General features: G+C 34.1%; 1 protein-coding gene across 1 annotated transcript in view; it reads right to left on the bottom strand.

Moving 5' to 3' along the window:
- LOC111625954 (non-symbiotic hemoglobin 1-like) overlaps positions 1-11,950 on the bottom strand; it is a 31,064-nt gene extending 19,114 nt beyond the window's left edge. Inside the window, exon 1 of the mRNA XM_023369218.1 lies at positions 11,564-11,950. Coding sequence (XP_023224986.1) covers positions 11,564-11,748 — 185 coding nt within the window. The 5' untranslated portion in view covers positions 11,749-11,950. The remainder of the gene's footprint in view (positions 1-11,563) is intronic.
- Positions 11,951-22,149: the final 10,199 nt, after the last annotated feature.

Here is a 22,149-nt window from a genome sequence, read left to right as displayed (position 1 = left end):
ATGATAATGCTTCTAAGTTGCAATTCCTAATTCCAGCTACCAGATTTGCTGCAGAATCTCTTAGTACTAAGAATATCTTATCACTTGTCAACTCATACTGTTCAAGAACAATTTTTAACTGTTCACTGATTCCTGTAGCTGTGTGGGAACCTTCAAAGGAAACAATTTGCAAAACAGCTCTTTCCTGCTGAAAATCATCCTTCAACCAGTGAGCTGTTACACTTAAGAAAGGAGAATTGTTTGTAGTTGCTGTCCAAATGTAAGCGGTTAAAGAAATATATTTTGTTTCTGTTAAACACAGAAACACTTCAGCTTTTTAAACATGCGTCAACAATTAGGTGTTGAGATTTATTTTAGAAACAGTTGATTTTGTGAGGATATTCGATCGTCTCTTGTTTACCTGACCCGAGGGAGATGGAAATACCAGGTGGAGAAAAATGGGTTTTTACCACATTATAATTAACTGTATAATTAACTCCAGGATCTCACACTATTAATGCAATAAATTATTAACACTAATCGGCCGATTAATCGGTATCGGCCGATAATGCATGGCCGATTAATCGGTAATCGGTAATCGGCCATTTTACTTATCGGTGCATCCTTATCCATAACAGATAATAGTATTGCCAACAGGCCGGTTTTTAAATTCAATTTTCGGGTAGATTGCGAAATTATGACGAAACAAAATATTCTTACTTTTTGCAATCAATATCGACATCGGACAGTTATTAATTATTTTTTGTATGCCACATGTGATTATTGTATTACTTTAATAATATATCGTGTACCTTCTAATAAAAAAATTTTTATTTTCTACTCACAATAAAAACCGAATTTTTTTATTTCTAAGTATAACATCGTAATTTTAAAATGTCCGAGTCAGCAATTTTGAAAAGGTGGCAACATGACAGATAAAACAAAACTAATCTATCCGTTTCAAATTGAAATTATCAAATAAAGCTTACATTAGACAACTTTCCGTCTTTAAACGAAATCTGATAATAATTAAATGGAATGATCTTATAATTTGGTTTAATTTACGCCATCGTCGTCTAATACGTGGCGACATCTCGATTTTAGGAATATTCTTTTTAAAATTATAATCAACTTTTATTATTCGTGATTAAAACATACATTTAGCATTTCGAAATTTGATAAAATTAACGTATATAATTATAATTGACATTTTGATAATTTATTTAATAATAGAAACGGACGAATTAGAGATACTTAGTTTAATAACGGGTAAAGTCGGTAAGGTTGGTATTAGCTGTTTCTTCTACTTATAGTCTACTAACAAAAAATGGTAAGTACCGGTACCTCCCTTACGTAGGCGTATGATTTTCAAATTAATTAAGGATAACGTTTTGCTAGTTTTGTTATCGACCAATACAATATCAAAATCATTACATCGTATAAAAAATAACAAAATCGTGAATTACAGTATTTAGAAAGATGCGATTAGTTATCGCATTTTTTAAAATGAGGGCTTCTTCCGAGCCTAAATCATCGTCCCCGGCTGGGTTCGGTGCTTTTAACGGTCGAGTATTCCGTTCGGTCACTGAATTTAAGAAAAACCGGGCCGAATTCGAGAGGACGTTTTAGGGTACGTTAGTAAAGTCGAACGAGTCAAACGAGAATGACGTCATCGTTATTCTTATTTCGTTAGACTTTTCGAACGACTCGTTTACAACTAAATGGCTGTTTCTAAAACCGAAGATACGAAGGTTGCTAGTGCGGCCTTATCCGAAATATTCTTCTTACATTGCTTCGGGTGGACAGTTATTTCTATCATTTCATCTTTTAATTCACAGTTTAAACCAGGGGTGGCCAACCGTTTTTGCCCCCGGGTCGGATTGGAAAGAAAACTCTTTCCACGGGTCGAACCAGAGGCTGCCTCTAAGAAGATTTTGAGGCGGTGCGAGATCTGGTTGCGGTGTCACCCCGTAGAGACTGAATTGTAGATAGAGATTACAGATACATTTTTCACATTATCATGCATTATCAACGTTCTACGCTGTCTTAAGAGATTTGTAATGGAGGGTTAATTAACTCTAAACGCGCGGTGAGTTGTTGACCTTTTTTTAGGCGTCAGAATTTTTCATCGAGCTATTCGGATTTCAATACTTGAAAGATTATCGCGGGCCACATAAATTCATTAGACGGGCCGGGTCTGGCAAGCGGGCCGTATGTTGGCCATGCCTGGTTTAAACACTCGAATAGAATTAGAAACATCGATACCGTCGGATGCCATTTTCTTAACGAAGTGAACAAACTCTTTCCTTCGTGAGCTTCGTTAGAGTTTCGTTCGAAACGTCGTCACCGCAGAGCACGCGCACTGAGCGAGACTACTACTTTTCGAACGATTCGTTACTAACGCGTTTAACTCGTTTGACTTTACGAACGTACTGTACCCATAAATGATAAGCCCGTACACTACGTTAACCGGTTCATCGTAAACCGAGAAGTCTGTAAATGGTGGGCGCTCTTTTCTTAGAAATGACAAACAAAAACCAAGAACGAGCAAGAGTCTAGAATTCCGTGTCAAAACGAACAATTGGAAGTCAAAAAAGAATGCATCGAAGTCACAAAAGGAAATCTCCAAGTACGCCTTAACAGAACATAAATACAATATCGAAAAAGAACGGTGTTGCGCGGTGTTGTCCACCGCGGCGCGGGTGAAAGACTCAATTGTAAAATGGAGACGTTGGCCGTGGATAAGTTAGAAATATACAGAAGCGGGATAATGGACTGGTGTCTGTAAGCCAGAAAGCCGAAGAATTACTATCAGCGTGGAAATATATAGTGGAGAAAAAATTAAAACATATAGATTGACCTTCGGACAAAGGAAGCCGTATCGCATTTTCATTTTTGGCTTCTCGATATACATTAACACATTTATTATAATTATATTTTATGTTTCATCTTTCATTATTAATTTGATTTAAAGACCAAATTAATTTTTAAAAAGATGAACGTATCGTTCATTTTTTAAAAATTGTTTGGTCTTCTTTTATTCGTATTTAAATTTATTGTATTGGAAATTTTGTTAGAATGATATATTTTAACGATAGAATGTAATTTAACGTTCGAGGATGACTCGTAGAACCAGTCGATTATTAAACGTTTTCCTCGGCGAAATGAGGTGTTTTATGCGGTTTACGTTACTACCGAAGGTAAGTGGTTGAGAAATGTATCTTTTGCTTTTGACTCTAAAGTATTCTTATAAGGCCAATTCCTTATTTTGAAATTTTTTCTTTCCTCCTTCTTTGTTGCGGTAACCTTTTCTTTTGGGAGCATTTCCGCAGGGCAGACAGATTGAAATCGTTGGGTCTAGACGTAGATGGAACTGCATCTATTTCTTTAGATGATGAGGCTTCTTTATCGATCCCTCTCTCCGCTACTGCAGATATTTGTCTTTCTGTATCAACGTGCTTATCTATTACTGCATAAGATGAAGAATCCTCATTTCTCAACACTCCAGAGTCCACAGGCACAATCCCACGCGTCTCAAAAGCTTCGACGGTTTTGTCCACCGAAGTGCACCTACCTACATTATGCGGTGCCAAATAATTCTGCTACCTGGAATTGTGAGTTAACTCTTCCCGGGTTATTACTAGCCAGCGGTTTCGTGCTTCTGCATAATAAGTCTCGAACGCATTAAAAAGAGCAACGGTTCGGTGGTTGAACTTTGTGGCTGCTTCTGAGTATATTCAAAAGCTAATCTTAGGTCTTTGCGTGTAAGTCCGTAGAAAGTCGCTACGCTGCGAACCGTCCTAGTTTCGCAACGCCAAACCCTTTTCTCGATCTCTGTAGCGGAGCAGCTTCTGTAACGTCTAAGTCGTTCGCTACACTACGCCTAAAATCGCCCGGCGCAAGCCTCCGGTTTACAGTTGCCGTTATCTTCGGAGTACATATTTTTCTTTGAGTTTTGTCCTTATAAATTCTGAAACAATCGATACTCCAATTCGAAAACAATGACATCATCGGGGTTGAAGTTTGCACGCGCACTTTTTTCCCACGATTGCGCGCCAGCATTTGCCCCGCAAAATCATTCTTTTCAAAAACAGATACTGCCATCTAGACACAGATCATTTCTAAACGTTTAGTCCACCGTAATGCGACCGAGAAACGAGTTTACAGAAATATCTAAAGAATGATTTACTTTAAAACAGTTTATATATAATTATGAAATGTACTACAGTACGTAGACAATCGAAATATTATATAGGAAAGACGAAAAATAAGTTTTGCCCGAACTAAACTATTCCCGCCAAGCGGGTTGTTATTAAGTCGCGTAAACTAACTGGTGTGGCTAACCCGACATTCGCGCAACTAATTATATCCGCACCCCCGCTAACATTGCCCCACTCTACTCTAATTGGTTAGACTCGACATCGATCCGGTTCCACGTAATCATTTCTGTTATATTCTTTTTTACACGAAAGTATTAAAGGAAAGGCGAATGCAAACCCAAGCAATATCGCGACGAAATAACCGGAAATGGCAAATGCCTCCGGTCAAACTGCACGGTTGCAACTGGAAACCGAATGCAGACTCGACACTTTTCTCGACAAAGTATTGTACCAAACGCGGTTATTATTTGATGACGGCGCGATCGTTAAATTCCAAAGGAAAACCGCGCGGCCCGCGTACGTTAACATTATATAAAATTCGATAGACAAAATAATATTGTAGTGCGGGTTCGTTTGTTAAAAGTGTAGCCGTGGCGTGACGATTTTATCATTACGTTTCGGCATTTATACCATATTTATTCGTTATATTTCATCGCTTATCTTTTGTCACGCTATTTAAACTCTAAGCACAAATTTCCGTTTTAGGTTATAGGTTTAGTTATTCCATTTAAAATATAAATTAAATAAATATTGTAGGCTAATTAATATGCATCTATGTCCTTAATTTAATCAAAATTATTCTTTTAATCACTATATCAGTGTATTTCTATTAATAGGAAAATAATTAATTGAACAGGTAATTGAAAATAAAACAATTTTAATCTGTGTAACTGTGAGTCTGCAATCTTGTACACCAGTATGATAAGTCCTATTAATAGAAATACACTGATATAGTGATTAAAAGAATAAATATTGTAGGCCATTAGCATTTCGCTATTTTTGCTGGCATTCGGTAGTGGAGTGGATATTATTTTTCACGCTCCGCCCAATACCGTTAATAAACGTAAGCGTATCGATAAAGTAAATGTAAATATACAAAAATGCCACGCCCGACGTTATATTTTTTAAAAATAAATTATAAAAGAATTTATAATTGAGACGGTTTCGGAACATTGCCGAAAAGAATGACGCGGAGTAAAGAATTTTAAGCGTCTGGACCAGAATAAATGTCCCGAATTTAAACGGCTTTTAACCATTTTTAAATGAAAATTTAAATATAAATCTGAAAAAGAAGTTACCAACGAAGTGTCCGTCGAAATTGTTTGGAGAAAATCTAACGCGGTTTCGTCTTCGTCTGACGCATTTCTTTTAAAAGCTTAACGGAAAGTTAAACAATTTATCCTTTTAATTAATTAACGTCGATTCTTTTATTCGTTTTCGGTTTATATAAATTCTTCCCGAAAATTTAAAGTTCTTACTTTTATTATTAAACAATAAACTAGGAAAATATCTCCGGGCTTCCCAGCTAAAGCTATTACGGTAATGAAATCAATTGTTGCACTCGTATAATTTTTCCCGAGGTAGAAAAAAATTCGCTTTAGCTTTTAAAAAAATAAAATATAATATAAAATTAATTTTGGAAACTGTAATTGGAGGAAAGGGGGAATTAAGTTATGCGGTGGATTTTTTACGTTAGAAAAGAAATTCCGCAAGTGTGACGTACGATAAAACATAAAAAGAAACTTTTTATTAATTAATGATTTACTTTGTCTCTTATTTTCCCCAGAGTTTTTCTTTATTAATTAACATCTGTTTCCTTCTCGTACATTAGCTTTGAGCTACTGCCATTCGTTATGGGAAAAACCCGTAGTGATCGAATTAGTTCTCTGTCTGCTTACGTAAAGTACAGCGTTGTAAACTTAAGATTTTTGCCGGGTGGGTGGATGGCCGCTTTCCGACTTTTAGAATACGTCAACTTCCACGAAAAATTTAAAGTTATTCTGTAATTTAGGAGGGTGAGGGACCCTTTTTTCTAACACATATTTTAGCCTAACTTTAACTACGGCTTATCGATTGGGAAAAAATTCCTGTGGATTAGAGATTTTTTACAACAACAAAAAACAATTATACATTGGAATTGCATAGATTTTTATTAAGAACTAGCGTTGCTCGAGCAAAAACTGACGATAGCGAAAATTCAGATTATTGGATTATAGCCGATCTTACCCGTTTTTTCCCGGTGCAAGAATTAGGTTCACCCTCTTCCGAGAGTAATTAGAGAATTTTTAGATGGGTCTGAAAACACGTTCGATTTCTCGCGAAAAACAGCATTTATAATAATACAGTAATATCCGAATTCGGGATAATCCTTCACCCTCTCCCGCCTCCGCGGGGGAAATTTTGGAAAGTCTGTTCTTCGTCTACATTCTCGTGACGTAGCCTAACCGTGTACTAAATTTCAATTTTCAACTCCTAACCGCTTGGGCTTTGAGCTTATTATTATTATTATCATCGTTATTATCATTATCAACCCATATCTATTATATTATAAGACAACTTTTAAAATAAGACTCGATTGTCGATGAAAAAATAGATTAAAAAAAGTTTCCTGTGTGAAAAAGTGTGTGGCGCAAACCCCGGATGAAGAACGGACAGTCCGGTTATGAGATGGTTCTTATTTAATTTCACAATCGTCTGGTTGTCGTTGTTGTAACGCGGCTTTTATTAAACACCGATTCGAGTTTCGTATCGCGGTTCCAACAGTGTAGCGAGCTATTTAATTAGTTTTCCGTTAATCTACACTAATCGCGCGCTGTGAAGACCTAATTCTGAAATTCCCAATCGGTCTTTATGGCCACACCACCGACATTCCAGTAATATTATTAATTGATTTTCGACTTAAATAATTAACGGAGGATCGAATTAAATAAAGAAAATGTTTTTGGTAAGAATTTCATATTTCTTTAAACGGAAAGTTGTATTTTAAAGATACGCCCGACGATAATTTAAACAGATTTAAGAATATTTTCGCTTCGGAGCGTACGAAAGATGGATGCGAAATTCTGGTTCATTTTTATTCCTTCGGGTTATAAAAACTTAATATACGTTTACGTCGCCTTACTCGACATATACACGATATGGATCAACTAAAAACACGCATTTTAATTTTTTCTTTAAAACCTTCGCTACGAATTAGACAATACTTTATACTTCTTCCCAACTAGCGCACCGAGACAATTTCAAATACACTTCCACTTACCTTTTTCTTACAGTAGTAATATTTTTACTACCGTAATAAAAATTTATATTCGCGTATTCAAATAACTTTTCGGCATTCATTTTACCGGATGACAAATGTTATTTTTCTTGTAAATTTTCAATTTTATGCACGCGAAGTGGGATTTATTTTGGTTCGTGACGTGGCAATAGTAAAACAGAAGAGTAAATTCTTTTCTAAAGAAATGAATGAACAATTATAGAATATTGTATCTAAGTTTTATTACTTTATACGCGAATATACGGCATTAAAAAGTCTCTACTTAAACACGACGCTTGGTTACTTACATTTTATTACTTTATATTTAAATGTATATTTTCGTGTTTGTTTTAAAAAATTATATTCCTAACCTGGGATGCTTTTGTAGCCGTAGGAAAAGCTATTTGATGACTCGAGAACTGAGGATATCGGTCGGAAAAGTGAAAAAGAATACATAAATGAATTCTGGCCTTTTTTATTTTCTTTGTCGATTGTGTGGATTTGATTAAAGATGTTTATATAGTAAGCGATATTTGATAGCGTTTACATTCTTTAAATAAATTTATTCTTTAAGTAGCTTCGGAAAAGTAGCCCTAAGAAAATGTAGAATAAGTTTAAAAATAAAAACAGTCTTGTTTAAATGCAATACTCGGGCATAAAAATTGCAAAATTGATTTTTTCGTTTTTATGTCTACGGATTTCCCTTTTATTTATCTGTCCAAAATGATTTTCATTGTTTTAACGAGTAAAAAACTCGAGCGCAAATCTTTTGTTAACTCGGATCTTATCGACACAATAGAATATTGTTAGTTTTAGTCAAATTTTATAATTAATTTTCCACAATTTTCTTTTTAACTTTTAAGAGTATTCCGGTGATTTTTAAATGCTACTCTAACCATCAAATTATAAAATCTAATAATATAAAAACCCCAACAAATATTTAAATGGATTGCGCAAAAATTTAGGAAATAATAATTTAATTTTCAGTAAAGAAAATATTTACTCTTCCATTTTTTTCTCATAAAATTAATTAAATTTACATTTAATTAAAGCCGGCTAAAATAATATATTTTATTAGCGAAGCGCGTACGTAAGCGGAGCTTGGAGAAATACAAACGTATTACTCCAGTAAAGGGTTAGGAAAATAGAATAAATTCCGTGTTTAAAATAGATAATTTAATTTTTTGTCGTATTGTTTGAAGAATTATATTATCTGTTTTATGGAAGAAGGATGAGATGCGGCAATACGATAAAAGGAAGAAGCGACCTAACAGCTACTGTCATTAAACGAGAAAAACTCTTCTCGCACATCCATGACAATAGATAAATCAAATTGCTCAATAATAACAGTTGCCAGTAAATTGCTAAGAAAGAACCAAAATCCACTGACGAAAAAACCAGCAAAACTTTTTTAACTTAAATATTTTATTTTATTTTTCGTCGAATGGCGTAAGATTATTTCAAACTGTGCACAGCGCTTTCTTAAGCAGTAAGCGTATGAGTTCTTTCCTTTGCACGGGTAATTTCTTCATTTTTGCCCAATTTAACAGACGAGTTTTCTTCGTTTTTACCGTATTTAAGTGCAGCGGATTGATCAAATTTATCCGTAAAGACGTGGCAATCTATCTAGAAAGAGCTCGAAACTTTAAGTTGTATAAATTTCGGCGACAACTAAGATTTATAACCTAAAGTCAATATTCTTAACAGCCGAGGATTAAAACCAAAGCAATTTTATCCTCCGTAAAATTTATTTATTACTATTTTTATCTTTAATATGTGGAAGATTATTTTAATATTTTAGACGTAATCTCGTATTTTACAATTTCTGGGTTAAAGTTTAGAAACAAAGAGAAGAAATTGAATTGCTTCCAGTATGATAAACTCAGCGAGGATGCCGGATAATTACGTTTTAACACCATTCTGCCAATAAGTAAATGTCATAATACTTCAATGAACATGCTACTAAAGTGCTTTGACTAAAGTTTGCTAATAAGATTTTGGTTTATTAAGAATTTTGCAAGAATGATGGATGCAATTCACTAAACCTTTAATGGTGTCTACGTAACGGCCAGCGTAATAAAGGTTTAAATTTTAATAATAATGTATCGTCGTTGAAAACTCTAACGTCAATACAATAATTAATAAACTTGTTAATCAAGCTGGTGAAATTGTTAAACAATGATAAAAAATACTGCGGATATTTAGTCTATTTTCATGAAAAATACCGTAGAGCAGCGCTGTCCAACTTATCATAGCCCGCGGGCCATATTTTCTTCACCAAACATTTCGGGGGCCAAGAAGGTTGCTGCTGTACTCAGCCAGGTTAAGTGAAGTTACGCAAACTAAATAGTACCTACTTTAAATTCAAATTAAATTTAAATTTTCACGTAGTAAAATAATTTTAATATTAATAATAATAATTTAGTAACATAAATTTATTCATAGTAAAATGTACTCGGGGGCCGTAAAAATTATTTGGCGGGCCGTATACGTCCCGCGGGCCGCCAGTTGGACAGCCCTGCCGTAGAGGAAGAAGGAGCGATAGATATAAGTCCGTTAATAAATTATTCACTCACAGCCATAGAAATTACCAAAAACGAAAGGAAAATAGGACAAAAATTTACGTTGTTTGTCTTGCTTTAGAAATAGATCTTGAGAAAAATCTATATATTTTTCCTTATAATAAAATGACTTTTTTCAAAAACTGTACAGTACACATACTTGAAAGTGTGTACGCAACAGATTTAAAAGAAAGCCATCAACCCTTTCTTTTAGATAAATAATATACAGAAATCCATAAAATATAATCTTCTGAGTATTTTTCTTATTCTTATTTGTGTAAGACACAGACAACAGTAGTTTCTTTTTCTTTCTTGGCACGAAAGAATAAGAAGCACCGTTGTGATTAAATCTGATAGCTGACTTAACTCGCACTTCGTTATTTTAACTCCTTTCAATAAAGAAATCAATAACATGTTGATAAAGTTTATACAGAAGCGATTGCAAAGACAAATATCACAAAGCTTTTCTTTCCTTGTCTTTTAATTTCTTTAGAACAGAACAAGAACAAAACTCGACACATGTGCTGCAACACTAAACATCTCATACTTAGTAGTAATAGCGTTTAAAATAGGGCATTTAATTTATATACGGTCATATTTCTATGCTCAAAACGCCAGTTTGCCGGGAAAGTCGATATCGAGACATTGTGGCATTTTGACATCTGTCTTACTATAGAATTTACTTAGTGATTCGATGCCTAAAGGCATTATTCCAAGCGGAAAAGCGCCTAGACAACAACCGTTTCGGAAACAATGCGTTTTATTCCACTGACAGATTAACACTACACACACTAATTTAGTGGCGGGTGAAGAATAAATATAATTTTCTAGTTTATAGAAGAAGATAATTATAATTGAATACACGCAACTTTATCGTTATTTTGTACTTAGCTATAGTATTTTTGAAAACATTTACGCGCAGTACACGTCAAATATTTTGATAAGCTTCACTCGTTTGCTGTGTTTACCTTAAGAAAGTTTGAAACAGAATGTACTATAAGCCTTATTTAATAATAAAAAACTCTTAACACAGCGTTGAAAATTTTAAATTGAAATGAAATTTAATAAAAGATTTCGGACAACAATTTAAAAGAAATTTTCTCACCTCTATTTCTTTTCTTGTTTATATAAGAAGATATTAAATTAATTTTTTAAATTTTATAAGAAAATTTTTTAAAAAATTAAATACATTTTAATGAAACCAACTTTTGGTTTATTTTAATAAGCAAAATTAAATTTAAATTACTGTATTTTTAATTTTGTTTTGTACACAGGCTAATTAATGCGTTTTTCGTAAATTTCGATTCGATAATTTCTAATAATAATAATATTTAAAAGATGACGGATCAATATTCAATTAATAATTTTTTTGGAAAATTAAATGTAAGTTTACATATATAGCCTATAATAAATGAATTAATTTTAAAATGATTATCGCCTTTAATACATTTTAATATACTTAATAATTTGGAATTATTAATTAATGGTTGCATTGCTGAATAATTATTTAAAGTTAATATTTCGAATTCCATTCTCCATTTACGAATATTATAAAATATACATTTTAGAAGCCGTCCTTTAAATCGATAGGACAAATCGAAGCTTACCTCATGAATGTGATGACCCCAACACGAGATATATTTTCTACTAAAAGCTTCCAAGTATTAAGTACGAGAGCCTTTTGTTGATTAGTCAAGTCGGGTTTTTCGTCTTTTAATAAAGGAGAATTCTTTTTGTTGGCTTCTTTCTTCTTGAGATTAGCATTTACAGTTTTTGTGTACTTGCAGCCCATATCTGAAGTGTGACGAGTGACAAACCGATCAAGCTTTCATCTTTCCACTAGAGATAATGCCTGCGGTGCACGTAAAGACCTTTTCATTGTGAGTTTGGTGTACGCCGTGTCCGGTTCGAATAAGACAAACCAGTAAGTGACTCTGCCTTCTCTCTATATATATATCTTGGGATTCAATCGATCCACTTTCTACTTCCACCTGTACGGGGAGATGTTGCGCCGCTTTCGCATTTGCTTACAGGAAATAAGCAGCAACTATCTCCCTCCGTTTGTTCTTCCAAGTTTTCTTTAAATCGTTTCATTTTTCTCTTAATACATTTTTGTCTTCTCTTTTTAAATTCTCCATGAAAATTACCTGCTTTTCTTTCTTTATTTAAATGTGTCTCTCTTATTTGTTTAGGTTACGGCCAAATTAAATAATTTATATTCGTTTATTTCGTACGAAGAAAGCTTCTTAGAATTTATATTTATCTACGAAATAATTGTAGAATTGGATGTTATATTCGATGGCGGATTACGTTTTCGTCAGGCCCTAGGCGCAATTTTGTAAAAGTGGGTTTTTAATATTAAAAAAACAATAAAAGCTTTAAATAATAAGATTTCTATTTATAATATACATTTTCTAAAAGTTTACTAAAGTTTTTCCTACGTAATGTTTGAGGCCCCCGGAAACGACCGGGCCCTAGGCGCCTATCGGGTAATCCGCCACCGCGTATATCTTTGCGGCAAGTTTTACCACCATCATATATATATATATACAGTATATATTATAACACAAATGTTTTTGAATCTAAGAAATCAATTATAGTTGATATGGCTGCGAATAAAGACACGCATCACAATTAAATATTGCTACTAATTATTACGGTAATATTAGTTTTAATTACTCGATAACATTTATAAATATTTAGCTTTCTTCCAACCAATGTTTACTTAAGTTTTGTATTTAGTCAAGTAATACTGTAATACTTTAACCATCGATAAAATGATACAATTTCATTTTCAACATACGAATTGTCGCTAAACTACCGGTTGACAGAGATTATAATAACGTCGGACTGGCTACCGGGATGCAAAGTCAATTTCAATAACCCATGTACTGTACAGTACTCGTACGTTCTTCTCGAGTATCAAACTCCCAAAATTATTATAAGTTATTTTATACCATTAAAATTAACGCGTAGAGAACCGGCAGCGTGAAATCTTTAATATATTATCCTTTTATTTTATTCGATTTCGAAGTGATGGGTCCTACATATTAAACTTTTAATACGTAGAAAATTTTTAAGTAGATTTCTTTGAACGTATCCATGCAAACAGATATCGAAACTTGGCGAAAGATTTTATATTTTTCTATAAAAGAAATGGAAATTCAAAAAATCTATATGCATTTTTTCTCTTTCTCGCTATTTTTATATTCTCTAACTCTGTTGAATTTCAAGTGTTTTTATATTTGTATATTTTTTGAATTAAATAAACTTTAAAAAATAATTTATTATACATCCAAACATTGTTTTATTACCAATTAATACCGGTGATGATGTCGGGCTTGGGATTTTATAATCGTTTTAACTTAAGCGATTCTAACACAATATAATATATTGTCCTGTTCATTAATTAGAAATTTGGTATAATTTAACGAGATTCTTCTTGAATAATAATCATTCGAATGTTTTCGTTGTCGTTAAGCGGAGATTTTAAAAGGGATTTTTCAGAATTTCCGGAATTATCTTTAGAATTCAAAACGATATTTCTTCAATGTCGACGATAAACAAAGTAAATGCCGTTATTTCAAAAATTCTTTGGATTATATAAAATGCTTAATATTTTATACGAAGTATTCGTATTGTGGATTTTATTCTCGAATTATAAGCGTAAATATTTCAGAAATTTGTTTTATATCTGGATTCCGCATTTAACAGTTAAAAGTCCGTTAAATGGTCGTTAAGGCTAAATTCCCGCCTTACTCGAATACTGTATTGTTTAAATTGTTTAAAACCAGGTTCTTTCTGTTCGTCTGGGCGATACATTTTCACAAATGGCTTGCAAGAACTCTGTAAGAAACTGATTTTTGTGCCACTATAATGTTAATTATAGTTATTTATATCGCGCTTGTTTCTATTTCAAATTATCCTCTGAGAAAATTGTACTTGGAAATATTTTGAAAAATCTTTTACATTATCCCAAAATTTACAAACTTAGAGGGAAAGAACTTAAGGCAGCTTTTAACAAATTAAGAAAATAAAAACTTTACTGGCTTTATATATTTGAACGAAATTCATTAAATTATAAAAATCTAAGTTACTTAACAACATTAAAAATTTAAAGTTACTTAAGAAAGTAAGAACAACACAAACAAACTCGGTTTTTACTTTGGGTTTATTTCGAATGAATTCGGTTATCTTCGTCTAATCGATAACTAACGTTTTTTATTTGATACGAGTAACATTTTAAGCTTCCTAAAGGATAAATTTTTCATACAAGCTATCCAGAAATTCACAATCTCGACAGAAACGTCAAAAAATAACAAACCTCTGGTTGGAAAATCTGTGTACCGCGCAAAAAAACTCGTTTAAAACCAGAAAACATACTTTAACTTAATAACAATAAGCAGTTTTGAATATTAAAAAGCTATCGTTTAATAAAATGAAAACATTAATCCCGGAGAATAATAATAAACGAGCGTAGATAAGCAAAGATGAATCGTCGCACTGGTAATAGTTGCAGTTACTTAGATTATCGTGTGTAGACGACAATAATTGTTTTTCTTTTTAAAAGTAAGCTAATTATAGAAGGAAACTCAAACAATCGATACGATGAATGTGTTGATAATTTCTTATCTGTTAAAGTAATAGATTTGAAGTTAACGCGGTGATTGATGCGTTTACGGTTTGAACTTTTTCTATCAAAGAATATTTTATAAAAATTGATATTATTAAATTAAGATAGAATTTTATATAATTTATATGTTACTTGATTTGGATACGTAATGACGCGGCCACCATAAAACGAAACCGAGAACACAAAGCTAAGTGGATAAGGAAAAGAAGAAATAGCCGAGATGTAAGAGAATACGAGCATTAGAAATACAAGGTATATCGTTAGCAAATTTATTAAAAGTATTATTTTCTCAACTTTTATCAGTTTTACAGTTTTAAAAAAGAATTCATTTTTGAAAGTATTACATTGATTAACAGAAGCCATTGACGATTATCGTTTACAAGATTTAATTGGACTTTTATCCGATTAAAAATAAGATTCTTACAAGTATCAGACCTTACTTAATCTCAAACAAATGCTTCTTTCGTGTCATTTCCTTATAATAATAATATTTCTGCATTAACCGACATTTGTCTGACTTACATCCAGATAGTATCCGGCTAAAGTCGAAGCGCATTTGCCACAAACACAAATACGGCATAGCTTTGTTGGAAGTCCGAAGGGAGATAAAAAAAACTTTAACGTTTCCGTAGGATTATTTTAAAATATACAAATAAAAGTTATTAAATTGAATTCTTAAAACCGCTTTATAATACGGAAATGCTCACCGAGCAATAACAGAGTTTGACCTTTTAACCCGGACGAAGATTTTCGCCGCAGGCAAAACAGACGATTGTGCCGGATTGTCGGAAAAACTGGTATTTGGTGGAGATTTTACTAATCCATTAAATATTATATTAAATTACTTTATGTTCGATACGTGGTAAAGGCGGCGAGTTAAGGGAAGCCCCAGCTTAAATTACGTAGGTCAAGAAGAATAGCGACGTAATTAGACCGCGCCAGGAAGCTTTCCGCGTCATTTACCTACGGATTTAAGTGGATTTCTTCGGATGCCGTGCGATTTTACAAAATACGTAAATCGAAATATTAAAGTATAATGGGGAAAAATACGGATTTGAATCGTCGTCTGGTCGTTACATTTCGGACGTTAATTTGGGCGATATTGTCTCACTGCGGGGTTTTCCCGCCGGAAAGCCCATTTAAATAGTATCAAATATGGCTTATTGCCTTAAGACTTAACTGTTAAAAAGAAATTTTGCGCTAAATTAAATCCGGAAGAAGATAAATGTAATAACGTCGATATTAAATATGCGCCGACATTATTCCAGTCGATGATAAATTGCTAAGTTTGGTAATTCGGCTTAGGGCAAAGTCGTCGTTCTTTCCTTTTTTGTGAAAATTCTCTTTCAAGATATTCCTACGTTATCAATCGATTTATTAGTTTCCGAGGAATTTCTTTTCTTCTGCCAAGAATACGTTTAATCTATTAATTTTCTAAACTCGAAAGAAAGCTTTTGAGAAACTCGAAGATTTGTCCTTACTTCATTTACCGTCTCGTACCGTATTTTCTTCTTTCCTTTTGTAATTTTACAGATTCCTATAAGTACTTATATAGTATTACGCTACCGTTATATTTTATTTTTTAAATGCGAAGAGATTAGCCGTAAAGCCCGGACACTTATCAAAGCATTAGTATTTAAAAATTGCGTGCGGTAGACAAATGCATTCTCTTATATTTGATATATTTGCTATTAGTGTGTATGGTTCCCTCTAAAAGATAATCGTTCCACTTTAATGGTTCGTAATGCAGACCGGCCATATTCGAATTGTCGTATTTCTTTTCCCTCAATCTCGCGTACATTTATAGGTGGTTCGATACTGCGATAAGGCTATTGTAAACAATAAAAACGTCAGTTAGTATTTCGATACAACAAAGCCAATTAATGTTACTTGTCTTTGAACGTGTCCGACGTTCAAAGACAAGTAGCATTAATTCGTCCTGGAACTTTATAAACGCCGCGCAACACCGCCACTCCCCATTTCTGCGCGTCTGTACGGTAAGCAGAAGTTGTGGGTTCGAGTCTCGCTCCGGATGAATCTTCTTTTCCGGAATATTATAAATTAAATAATTTAATTCTATTCGGATTATAAACGTATTCCGTCGCCTCTCTCTTAATTCGTAAACCAACAGAGTGATTTTGATACGGATCTATTGTCTACAACCGCGGCGAACCAAGTAATCGTACTAGCATTGACACGTTTATTATTCTGTCTCTAATATAAATGCATTTCGTCTTAGTGATTTCTCTTCGGTGTTACGTAATTATTCGTATAACCAACGCATTCTCGACTGATGCTCGATTGAGTTCGGATTCACTTATTAGCAATGTTCCCTCTAAGCTGCGCGGCCGCGCACTGCTCAAATTGTTGCCGCGCAGGCGAGCGTGCACACCGATTTGAATTGTTGTTTACTTATTTCTCACTCGGTCGGCAACATGATTATTGCTACTTATATTTCGATTAAATACATTAAATCATTGACAAGAGATAATATTTTGTATAACAGTAAGTTTTAAAATGAATTTTAGTCTCTACTTTATAATTAATTATTTAAATTTTTATAGAAAAAAATAAGATTTTATATATATATATGCTCAACAAAAATATTTTTTGCTCAGAGAAGTATATGTTCCACTCATCGACAAAAAAAGTTAGAGGGAACGTTGCTTATTACAGGGACAAATCTGATGACTACAGTATATTTTAACTATTGGTGGGATACCACCGAACTCCCGATGTTTATAGTACTGTATTTTTATAGTCGTACATATAGGCCTAACTATAGACAAATACTGTAAACATCGGAAGTGCCCAGCAATGGTTAAAATATGCCGTAGTCATCAGATTTATCCCATTAATAGGTGAATCCGAACTCACTCGAACATCAGTCGAGAATGCGTTGGTTACGCGAGTAATTGCGTAATACTGAAAAGAAATCGCTAAGACGGTGTGATTCGAAATACATTTATATTACAGAGGGAATAATAATAATAATCCAGTCACGAGTTGCTTAACTTTCCCGGCAACGTTTAAAACTGCGTTTGTGGAGAATTCCGTTACGATATTTTATTATTAAAAACTTTTTATATCTTTAATTATTATAAAATGGCAAAAAGCTTAATTTCGAGGGTAGGGATGGTTTTATAAAAATTGCAAATGCTAATAACCAGTAAAATCGTCATTAAGTCCGACCCTACTCGAGATACGACACGATCCGCTTTATTCCTCACACCCTCGACCTTTAAGCACCAAAATTTAATAGCACCAATTCCCCGATACACAAACCTTTCCGCAAAATTTCAGAAATTTTTGACGAAAAGCACGGGAGTTATTAAGCTTCAAAAAGAGTGGGCAGAATCGTGCTTCTCACACACACTAACATCCATTATATACAGAAAAAAACCCTGAACTTTTTTGTATTTCTCTACGTTTCGAGGTCCTCCGAGTCCAAAAAGCAAAAATTATGCGGGGTTGTTATTTGACCGACGGCCATACATCCCTCTATTATACAGTATAATATATATATATCAGAGTCGGGAAAGTAAAAATGTATCGACGGTTACTAGACAATTGGCATTCGGAAAAAAGATCTGTACCAAAATCACGTGGTTGGTTACAAATTAAGAAAGAAGCGACAGAATTAAGTTAATTCTAATTATTACAGTTAATAAAAGATGACGATGGCTTACCGTTAGTCCAAATTACGTAATATCCGTATATGTAATTAATGAAATTGTAGCCAGATAACGAAGCGGCTTTACCGTTTATTTCTCAAATTTCTCGTTTGGATGATAATTCGTAATCGTCGTCTTGTTTAAATCTTCAATTTGCCTACATTTATAGTCAGAGGAAATAAATATTGCGGTTTTATTGTATAGATGACAATAAAACCAAGTAATCGTACTAGCCATATTCGAATTGTTTCAAATAAAATTCAAATAAATTTCAAAGATTATTTGTAAATCTTTGAAATTGTGGTTTTGTCATTAAATTCGATCAAAATATGCAAAGATAAATGTTTGCGTAACTGCGACCATTAGGGTATTCGGATATTAGCGGGAGCGTGCCACAATCATGCCACTAGAATACGATACAGTCTGGATTAAACTGCTTTTACGTATTTGTTTCCGTTACAGTTAAATCACAGTTAATTAAGAAACTTTCAGAGTTTATGGAATCTTCCATAAATTACGTTAGGCTATTTTTATAGTCTTCGAACACTATTCCACCCGAAGCCCTCCGTAACGCGTCGCGTATACCACCCCGAAATTTCCATTATCAGGGTATTAAAGAATAAAACGCAATACGGGGTATTGTTAGACTACGTCACGTTATTATTAATTACGTACAAATCGGTGACATTAACAGCACGGTTCGCTGCGCAACCTCTTCGGAAACGAAAACCAATCGTTCCTTTCGCCCAGGGTCGAGGGCCTAGCACTACCTAAAGATTTTTGCAAACGCATTTTGCCGTTCCGTCGTCCGTTTCCGCGTGTGAGTACTACGCTTATCTCGAACCGGGATAATTCCAAGTTGCGTTTAGGCTACTTCGAGTCATTTCTTTCCCCCATTGTCCAGTATGGGAATTAAGACGTTAAATGAAACTGGTTAACTCGAATAGGGTATCAATACAGTGGTTTCATAAACTCCTCGAAATTTTAATTTAATTAGCGAGGTCGAGGCCGAAGTTTTAAACGCAAAACCGTGTACGTCAGACGTTCGGCGCCACTTTCCTGTAAGCCTAGAAGTTTGACAATGGTGTTTGGAATGTCGAGCGTCATTCCACTGACTGACTAAACACCATTGTCAAACTTCTAGGCTTTTCTCAGCTATGTATAATACGGTACTGGGGATGCATTTGCAAGGTGCCTAATAAAGAATAAGTAAGTAACTTCTAGGCTTACAGGAAAGTGGCGCCGAACGTCTGACGTACACGGTTTTGCGTTTAAAACTTCGGCCTCGACCTCGCTATTATCTATTAAACAAAATAATTAACGTTCGTCTATCGAATAAACTAATCAGAAACTTTCGATAAAGTGCGGGAAACCACGTATGACTAAAAATAAACATCGTGTCACGCGACGGCGGTTTCCAAACTGCGTGTGACGTAGATACTGTAACTTTCTTGCTGTCTAGGTACTTCGAACGGTAGCTATTTACTACTCGTTACAGAAACTGCCTTTGTTATTCATCCTCGGTTAAGATATTGTTGTATTCCCGCATTAACTTCACACCTCGCTCCGCCACACCACTCGTTACTAGTAAAGTCTAGAAGATACGGAAAACTTTTTTGTAGTGCGTGTGTGCTCCCACTTGTCGCGATCCCAGTTCGACAATTGGGCCGAAATTTCGAATCTCGAAAAGAACTTCGTGGTTTCGGAGGTAACGTATTGACTTAAATCTCGCGACAATATATTTTTCATTTAAATACGTGCTTCTTGTCTTTGAATACTCGTATATATTACGTAACGTAATCCTCTAACTTTCCTTTAATCTTAGTTAAAACATCTTTATTGTAACATAATCCTGTCAGGATTATGTTACAATAAAAGGTGTTTTAACTAGACATTGCGAGATTCTCTTCCTTCGGTATAACAAGTTCTAGTTCACAAGAACGACCACAGTGGACAAAGACATATGTGTTGCCAACAAAGTGATTAATACGGCCATTATGAATAAAGACAAATAAAATCGAGCACTGTAATAAATTTCAGGCTTTTTATCATAATTTATCAGATTGACGGTCACTATGAATACTGCTATCATCCGGTAGGGCGAAGTGATAATAATACTTTGAGGAGTGATCATTCGACACGTGCTAGCCAATCGACACTCGCGTCCGAGTTGTGCGTGTGTACTGCACTTATTATCGAATTTTAGTGTCATTTTTGTCTCTTAAAATAATGTTTTCTTCTTTGAAAAAAATAACGATCGTGCAACAATCATTAAGTGATTCGAATAACCTCTTCGACAACTGATTAAACAAGTTAATATCAGCAAATGCCATCAAAGTCTTAATTGCTTGAGTAAATGAACTAAAGAAATACAGTGGGTCATCGGTTAACGAGCAGTTCGGATGGCGTACATTTTACAGAACAAATATAAAAAGAAGCGACGGAAAATAAGGAATACCAAATGATTTTCCCTCGTCTTCTGGCAACAATTCGAAATCTTTCTAAGCGCCTGAGACGTAAACATCGACGCTCAATCCCATACCGATCGGATAGTATCCCTGCGAATTTTGAAACTCTCCCTCGTGATTCCAGCTTTTTGTTTACCTTTCTGACAAATAATTTTTTATAGCCTTCGCGAGACTGTGGGACGGGCACTCGTTAAGTTTTGCGTCGGAGTTTATTTACGAAAGGTGAAAGTTTAACCGTCCCATCGGATATTCGTTAACGTTTTAATACCAAATTTCGAATTTCATCCGGGCTTCGCATTTAAATAATTTTTTGTGGGCTAGTCGATTTCTGTTCTATGAATTTTTGTAAGTGCTTTTCTGAACTTTTTATTTAAAAAAGAAACTGATAATATTGTGGAGCTTAAAAAGAGGAGTGCCGAGAACCACGCTCGCCGTAGAAACCGAGTAAGAGATAATATCCGAGGTAGAAAGTGGGCGCGAGATGTCTGATATTGCTAGGCAGTATGGCTCGAACGGGTCTACAGTAGGCACAATCTTAGCTATGAAAGATATACGGAGAAGTCTCGAGCTGCTAATGGAGTAATGAAAATCACATCTGAGAAATAAACCGCATTTTAGAGCTCATAATGGAACCGAAACTGATCTGACGACGGAAGAACTCCGAGAATTCTCAAATGAAGAATACCAAGAAACTCGACGAGACGTGATTTGTTTTGAAAAAGAGGAAGACGAAAGAGGACCGATGTCCACATCCGCTATTAAAGATCTTTCGAAGAAGTGGGAGGATGTCGGAACGACGATCATCCGAGTGGCATCCAAACCGGAATAAGGTTGATCGGGCTGGGGATCTCTACAATGTTATTAGTTACTTCCAAAAAATCCCGAAGAAGAGAGAAAAGCAATCGATGTCAGACAAATTTTTAACCCCCACAAACGGAAAAACGGATAAATTGATAATCGGATAACGAACAAAGTCTTGGAACGAATTATGTTCGTTAATCGATCGCCCACTGTATTTAATTTTTATATGCTTTATACCGAAATTGATATTCCAGAAGTTTTGATTTTTGATTGAAGTATTTTGCTAATTTGACTAATAAGACTTTTTGTTAATATTAGTTTAATTAATACAGTTAATAATACTTTTAAAAATCGCGTGTTGTTTTTATAATACTTTGAAACAATTCACAAAAAATAAAAAATTCTTAATGAAGAAATGGAGTTTTTTTTAAATCAAATTGCCCGATGTAGCCGTATTCATAATGTCTGGTCAATTTAATAAATTAATCAATATTTATCATGCTGCGTGGCCAATTTAGTTATTATTTTTAATGAATGGGCATTATAAATTATGCCCTATTAATCACTTGGCCCATAACATATATATTCTTTACATTCTTCTCATTGACGATAAATCT

Source organism: Centruroides sculpturatus, unplaced genomic scaffold (genome assembly GCF_000671375.1).
Source record: "Centruroides sculpturatus isolate CEXI.00-Female unplaced genomic scaffold, Cexi_2.0 scaffold22, whole genome shotgun sequence".
NCBI classification, from domain to species: Eukaryota; Metazoa; Arthropoda; class Arachnida; order Scorpiones; family Buthidae; genus Centruroides; species Centruroides sculpturatus.
The sequence above is the reverse complement of the archived record's forward strand: the minus strand, read 5'-3'. Positions and strand labels throughout refer to the sequence as shown.